Here is an 8,135-nt window from a genome sequence, read left to right on the forward strand (position 1 = left end):
CTCGAGAGCGTCGCTCTTTTTTCAACGTCGGAACCGAGCCACGAGCTTAGCAACCACTTTTTAGTTATTCGTTATAATAACAATGAGTCGAGTTGTCAACCTGGTGTGGTAATTTGTTTCATGTTGTACAATTTTTATAACTTAATGTCGCTCTTTTCTTTGCTACGCCAATAACAAACTACGCCAATAACACACAATTTTTGCTCCACATGGCGAAAAATGAACCACGTAATACGCAACACAAAGCACAGCAGCACGTAAGAACCTTATGGCGTTATGGCAGTTCGATATTATAAATGCTTTGTTTTTGAAGCTGACAACAATGAGCCGAGTTTTCATCCTGGCGTCGTAATTTGCTTAACGTTGCGGTTATTTTTATAACTTAATCGATACATGCTTTGAAATTAGTGTTGCACGTACTGTACTCGAAACTTAATTTCCTGATTTACCTGATTTTTCCTGCTACCGCGCGCGTTGTTTTATTGTAATACTATGATATCATTGTTCTTTATTGGCAAAGCAGGTTTATATCACAAATAATTGCTTAATATTGAGTTTCAATTTCGCAAAATTTGCGTTTTTATTCGATGGCTGTCACCAGAAAAACTGTCTTTTTGTCTTCTTTATGTTACAAGAAAGTTGAAATGTAATTAAAGGTTATTTAGTAAGGTCGTTATTACTCTCACTTATTCTCTTACAAACATTTTCCCAAACTTAATTGCTTATCGTAACTTTATCGACTTAGCGTGTCATCTAATTTTTCACGAGATGCAAAAGCGATATTTCTCCTGGGCTTTGCGCAGTGTGATACCATTTCAACAGTTTAGCAGTGTCACTGCCATACTTTCCATACTCGATTTATGTCATAACAATAGTTATCGAAGGACGGTTATTACGTCACAATATAATCTGCTATTGCCCGGTTTCGAAAAACGGCAATGTGGGCCAGAAGCCGAGTGCAGATATCGCACGTATTTCAATTGCGTTTACATAGAAAGTGCATACAGATTAAAAAATGGTTATCGATGTTTCGTGGGCATAACATACCAAAAGGTAGGTTGCGTAATAACTTAATACTGTATAATAATATGCACCAAACGTTCATAACAGCAGTTCCGTTACGTAATTACATAAGTGTTTTACTTATTGTCAAACACGTTCAACACTGTTTGAAAGTGAAGAATATTAAATTGTTAAACGTCGGCATCTACAATCGTAGAGGCTTCTTAAAACTCAAATCGTCTATTAATCATTTGTGACAAGTGTGCCCGAAACAAAACTCTTCAGCAAGTGATTCCATCAAATCTCCTATGCCATTTACAACAATTAAAGGATAAGCAATTACAGTTGCAGTTGAACACACGTTTTACAATGCAAATACGATGTTTGCAACATACGAATGCGATTGGAGTCCTGAAACGAGCCGGAGTGAAAATATTTTTAATCGCCAAAAAGAGCGGAAACGTGAGCGACAAAACGAGTTCTTTTCTTTATAAAAGAAAGTAAGCACGAATAACGGCTTTTTTTTCATTGATGAGCGAGAGCGTGAGCGACAAGAGAGGTTGCCCACCATTACTGTCTATAACTGGCATGAATTGGAACTTGCACGTCATAATAACTTACCATCCAATAAAGCTGATGCAAAGTTACATCGCTCTTCTCCCATAGAAAGCAAGTTGATATCCCACTTTGGATTCTCATCATTCAAGTCCAACATCTCAACAGAGTTGTAGTAAGTCCTACCTTTACTACCACCCATCAATAAAATTTGTTGATTGTAATTTACAGCGGATGGCATTCTCCGAGTAATGTTTGTATCCTGTATGATGAAACATCATTGCAAAAAGTCAACATCGACTGAAGTGAATTTACTAACAATGTCAACTAAATACTGGATATGATGTTATTAATGGAGATGGCCTGGCCAGACTCAGGTATAAGGACTATCTGCAGGTAACAATACAACATGAATAAATCATTGCCCATTGTACAGTGGCACATAACAACACAGATATAAACTTTCTGCAGGCGAGAATTCATAACAATCAATTCGATCAAGAAACAATAATCCACGACGTTCCACGACCGCAAGGAATGTTTGTTAGATCTTAACTTTAACATTCACTCTTCTTAGCAGGTTGTCAATTCAAAATTAATTTTGTGCTTTTAAAATAAAATGGTTAGTCGCGATAATTAAAACAATATATTGTTGCTTCTCCGTCAATTCTATTTCGCCCCAATTAAGTTAATACTCGAGTAAAGAGGTAAAATTTGAACGTGCATGAGCATCTTTCCGGGCACCAAACATCATTTACATTTATTTGTAACAATAGACATTGTGACAAAAAATGATCTTAAACTTTGCTTCGTTTCTCACAATCGCAAGAGCAAGACGAGCAGCCTTGATGGAGTTTTGCTTTCTCTGAGTGGATTTCGACAGTTTTTCGATTCAGCGTTTTTCAACAGAAGCCTGAGTGTTTGTTATGAAAGCAAAGCACGTTAAAAGTAGACAGTTACGTCCGGTGAAAATTTTCAGGTAAATTCGAAATAACACCGTTTAAGGATGGACTTGAGTAAGCGTAACAACAAATTTATGACTGTGTCATTGTTATATGTTTAAACCAGCTTTGCCAATCCGCGCAACATTTAGTTTGGTTGAAACCGGTCCAAGGTATACGCCATACGGCATTTAACCAAAAATGCTTCTGATTGGTTGATTTCTCTTGTCCTTAGCTACGAGGTAGCAACCAAAATGCTGTTGTCAGTTTGTGTGATTTTGATTTCAGTTTGAGCACGAGCTTGCTTGTCGAATGGACTTGTTTAAAAAATTTAAAATACCAGCTAGGTAGTTTACTAGGACTTACATTAGGTTGACCTACCAAACATATATTTAAAGCATGTTCGTAATACACTAACTTAAATTGATCCTTTTAAGTCATTACTAGGCCATTGTAAGTTGAAAGTTATCCTGCATTTCGAATCACAGACTGGCTAAATTGCTGTTTAGAGTAGGCTTTAGTAGGCTTTAGAGTAGTAAGAAGAGCTTTTTACTCAACAAGTTGACAAGCAAGCTTATGCCCAAACCCAAGTCAAAATCACACAAACTGGAGACAGCGTTTTCGCTTCTGGTTGAATCCCGTATAAAACGATTGGAGACCGCTGATCTAGTGCAAGCAGCAACATGGTTTGGTCTCAAATCAGTTGTTTCACTTGGACACTTTTCTTTTAAATTCGATGATTCTCGCCGCTTTTTACGTTTGTAATCATTTGCGTAATAATTGCTTTGCTTTAACTGTTCTAATAATTGCATTAATTAACTGCTTTGATTACTTTGCTCTGCAACCGCAACAAATAGAAAAAATATTTCAGTTCAAACGTTATCTGTTCATCTCTTGAATAAAAGTTTGTCTTACTTTTACTTTTGAGAGAAATTTACTCGATTCAATTGTTACTGATAGAAAACATAACGATCTTATCTTGAGTCACACTTATCTTATCTTCAGGCAATGAAGACAGAGACAGAGGAACAAATTATGCTTTCAACTCATTTCTAAGTGTCACAATACTGTGACAATAAGTATATGTCTATGACATCATTATCACAATTCTTATTTGAAATAAATTCATTATAAAGCAAACATACCGGCATGTTACTCCACTGATTTGTCTTGGTGTTGAACTTGACAACACTTCGTGGACAATTCAATCCACCAATCATAAGTATCTCATCAGACTGGCCTGGAAAATATATTCGATTTCGTTAAAACCAGCAAGAAGCAAATACAGGCCGGTTGCAGCCTGTGGACATCTTTTGTGGCAAGCGAGTTGCTAGGATTTTTATTTACGACATAAAGTTCTGTCGTTTATTAGGAGGGATAAATGCGTCGTAACAAAATGCAAATGCCTAAACACTTTTATTAGAAACAACACATCAAAGGCATGATGGCACTAAGGACTTATCTCAAGGACAAGACGCAAAAACCCGATCAAAATGAATATTGCAGTATTTGGTTGTAAGCATTGTTACATCACACAAAGTCATTTGTCAAATCTACTGCTGCTGTTGCTACTATCACTAGTCGCTTAATCATTACCATCCTGGTCCATGTAACTAGTGTTGTATGTTGAATATTATATTGGTTCAACAGCTCTATATTGCCATAATTCTGTTTAGCAAAGAAATAACTTATGTTAATATAAAGCTGATGTCAGAGCTTATAACCTTATAATTTTAAGCAGGGTCAAATCCATAAAACATTATACAAGGTTAGTTACAAGCAAAATTTATTTTAAGAAAACCAACATGTACGGAGAAGCCTCAACAGTTGCTGACAAAAAATGAACGCATGTCAAAACAATTTAAGTTATTAACCGCTCTTTCACCTGGTTTTTCCTTACAAGCTGGGGCATCAGATATTCGAGAAACGAGTGATGTCTCAAAAAGTTGCATGCAATCCGTGGAGTTGCAAACCAGTTTCTAAATAATTAAAGTTGAATCATGTTGGCACTTTACATGTTAGGAAAGTATATTTTATTATGGACGGCTTTTTGCAAACAAAAACATTTTTATACTTAAACTCTTCAACATTGAATCATAGCATAAGGTAGCGGTACTACGTGTTAACCCTCACACAATTTTTAATTTATTTCAAAAATTGACAGAAAACTTGGCGATGCATGATGATGCAAAGAAATAAGTGATGTGTGCAATACTTTATGCAAGTTACCTCCTTTTGAACAACTTTTGTCAAGAAATCTTTAGATAAATTTTCCAGTTGAATGAGATGAAACAAGTGTTTTCGTCTATTATCCAAATCATGAAGTGCCCAAGCAACTGCACTTCTGTACTTTTCCTCAACGATCGAATCCTGAAATTTAATCAAGGCTATGGTGACATCATAGGTACTTCTATATTATCCCAAATATATGATATGATAAAACGTTTGATTTAGATACTGTATAAAAATCATTACGCGACAAAAATATTCTAAGTTTACTTCATCACTTTCCAACTTCAGCATAGCCTTGACGTCATCAACACCAAGCTGAAGAAAACCTACACTTTTCAAAACTGCTCCGAGATTTTTAGAAATATAAGTTTCTGCTGCTTGAACAAGATCACCCATGTTGTATTGGTTGGAATAAGACCGAATATTCAAACAATTTTTTTCATTGAGAGATGCTTTGAAAAATTTCCTGCAGTATTCTATCAAACCTTAAAAAATCTTTCAATGCATTTAGGGATAAAACCTATCACTTAATTGCAATATAACCTCGATCATTAGTCACTTATTTTGTATATCTATTTGAGATTGCTGAATTACATATGATCGATTCATTCATAAACCTTTCAAATTTTTACTTATTTTTTTATAAAGAAACTTATTTATGACAAAACTACAGCATTTTACATCTATACAAATTAGAAAATATTATTTGACATTTAGACACTACAGTATTACATCACAAATCCCTTATATTACAGAAGAATCCAGTTAATTTATCCACAGTTAATTGGTTATAAAACCAACCGCTGGGGAAACGAATTTTTCTGTACATTGATCATTATAAAAACCCCGGATAATACATCTAGCATCCGCCTAATACACCCAATTTCGATTCCCAAGGTTGCTGTTACCTTCACTCATATATTAAAGGAAAAGAACAGAACCTTCTTAGTTCAACTTTTATTCAAGCTGATTTCCTCCGCGCAGGCAGTGCAAAAACGAATGGGCTAGTAAAACAAACATGTAGTGCGGGAATCAACACGTTATGGGAATATCTCGAGGGCGCCAACCAGCGACAAACCAAACAAACACCCAACGGCCGCTACAAGAACTTACTTGTTTAGTTCATGCTGGGTCACCATCTGTAGCAATTTAGTTTGCCTGACATTGATACCTTTTCCACAAGTTTTGGGTGTTACATACTTATAAGCTGCGTAAACTTAGTATTTGTGGTTCTTTTTGAAGTGGTACTTGGCAAGGAGACTCTGCAGTGCTTGAAAAACGCAAAGTAAAAACATAATCCAAGTCAAAAGAAAAACTTAGGAAAATGTTTAGAATCATCAGAGTGAATTAGTGACAAATGAGCATGGCTAGCTTCATCCATCTAGTCATAGCAATTGGCCAAATGTCAAAAAACACAACGAAAATTTATCTGCTCAACAGGATTTTTTATAGGGTGTTAAATAAACCTGTAGTTAATAAACGCACACATGGCTATAGCCGTTACACAGATGTACACTTGAATTATCAGATGCACACACACTCGGCTAATCCTGCCATGTAATACAGGTAAAGCTACATGGATAAAGCCAGCTGTGCTCATTTGCCACGCTTCAATGATTCTAAAGTTTTTTAAAGTTTTACTTCCCTGGTATGATCATGTCCTTACTTCATTCTCTGTGTGAAGCATTGCAGCCTATGGCTAACGCAAGCACAAAGTAGACAGTTTAGAATTATAAAACACACAAACAAAATTCGTATGGGAGTGTAGATTGAGACAATTAAGGCGATATTTATTTGGTTCTCAAACTAAGGCTATTTTGCAAAGTCGAGTGTCCAAACTTGAAATTCATCTCGGGTGTGCAGCGGTCTCGAAATACAGACCAGGCAAACTGCAGAGTATGGAAGGAGAAGACTTAAGGTATATTTGCTGAACGGTATTGCACACCGAGAGAAGAGTGAGCTCTCTGAGAAAATGAGACACTACTTTTTTCTTCAATTATTATAATTATAAAAGGCCGCACCTTGCCTATCACAAACGCTGGACATGCTTGGAGTTGCACCATGAGTCACCACACATACTGGAATTTTGATTTTGCACCTCCGAGATCTCGACAAAAACAGCTCTGCAGTCTGGCCCAACTGGAAAGCACGGTAGTTTTCTACGAGAAATCGTGCGTTCGAAAACACAAATTTTGTCAATGTGGTGAGCACTGAACAGATTTGAAAGTTTGCTAAGTGGCTTAAAACTTAAAACGAGGATTAAAACTAATTGCCCTTAAAACGTTTTATCTTGTTGTGCATAAGATTTCTCAACCAAAAACAGCAAACTTTCCAATCTGGTTAAACTGAAGCCTCAATTCTTTGTTTATTTATCAAAAATTGGCGTTCAAACAACTAGCTGCTTTTTGTTTGTTTATTATAAATCGGCGTGAAATTAAAGAAGTCGGCGTGAAATTAAAAAATTCGGCATGCATTTTGATGAATCTCAGGTGTGCAGATTCCACACTTTTCACTATGGCCTTGTAACCTGAGTACATAGTTGCATTATTATTTGGAAGATTAGTAAAATTTTGATAAAAGCTATCTTAAGTTATAGGGAACGATTAATAACTGGCCGAACTGAAGAGTATGACCGTTTTTAACCATATTTTGGGAGCGCCAAACAACCAAAAATGACGTTCGCAAAAATGTTCAGACGAAATGGAAATGCGCACTTAGGTGCGCAATTACACAATAATGTGCAAATTTAGACTTATTCAACCTTTGAATCAACCTTAAGTGCGGCAATGAGGCTCAGGAAAAGCAGTTATTCAATACAACTTTGCCAAAGTCTGGACAGTACTAGTAGCCTACACACTCGGGTCAAACGCCAGTTTTATATGGTCACACTTCCACTCGCGACAAAATAAGTACAAAATTCGAGATAAGTCCATGCTAAACACATGGCAAGTTATTAGTGTACTGCGTACGCTGAAGACCTTGGTGTACGGCCCATTCTCGATCCATATTCAATCATAACACTGGACAACAATTTACAACTTATTTTTTATTCCTCGCTCATTTCAAGTTTACCTAGACTAATTTTGCAATGCTGAATCCAAATCTGGTCTTAGATTTTTTCTAACACGTCACGTTTTTGAGATATGATATATGCTCACGACAACCCATAAATGTGATTTTGGCTAATTTTGGCTGAGCGGAACAAAACATTACATGTAATCAACCCAGTAATTTCTATTGAAAATAACAGCATTATCATACTGCACAATTTAACACAACCCAGGATAATTAAATCAGACAAAAATAACATTATATTCCCTCAAAAGTGCTTTATACACTTGCTCTTTCGAGTATGTTCAGTGTCAGTTTCACGCTGAAGAAACCAGCAGTAGTCCCCCATCATGT

The 8,135-nt window shown here is 36.1% G+C and overlaps 1 protein-coding gene across 1 annotated transcript; it reads right to left on the reverse strand.

The window, feature by feature from the left end:
- Positions 1-1,249: 1,249 nt before the first annotated feature.
- Positions 1,250-5,126, reverse strand: LOC143452998 (kelch-like protein 12). The gene is made up of 6 exons (XM_076954150.1): positions 4,998-5,126; positions 4,728-4,868; positions 4,384-4,477; positions 3,644-3,738; positions 1,624-1,819; positions 1,250-1,308 (listed from the first exon to the last, which is right to left on the reverse strand). The coding sequence occupies exons 1-6, from the start codon at positions 5,124-5,126 to the stop codon at positions 1,250-1,252; spliced, it is 714 nt and encodes a 237-aa protein (XP_076810265.1).
- Positions 5,127-8,135: the final 3,009 nt, after the last annotated feature.

Source organism: Clavelina lepadiformis, chromosome 4, assembly GCF_947623445.1.
Source record: "Clavelina lepadiformis chromosome 4, kaClaLepa1.1, whole genome shotgun sequence".
Taxonomy (NCBI): domain Eukaryota; kingdom Metazoa; phylum Chordata; class Ascidiacea; order Aplousobranchia; family Clavelinidae; genus Clavelina; species Clavelina lepadiformis.

Excerpts from the sequence above, each read along its gene's own strand:
- LOC143452998 (XM_076954150.1), bottom strand. The coding sequence starts at position 5,126 with ATGGGTGATCTTGTTCAAGCAGCAGAAACTTATATTTCTAAAAATCTC. Across the intron at positions 4,869-4,997 it reads TGAAGTTGGAAAGTGATGAA|GATTCGATCGTTGAGGAAAA; the intron begins GTAAACTTAGAA and ends ATTAAATTTCAG. Across the intron at positions 1,309-1,623 it reads TGCATCAGCTTTATTGGATG|GAGATTTGATGGAATCACTT; the intron begins GTAAGTTATTAT and ends TAAATGGCATAG.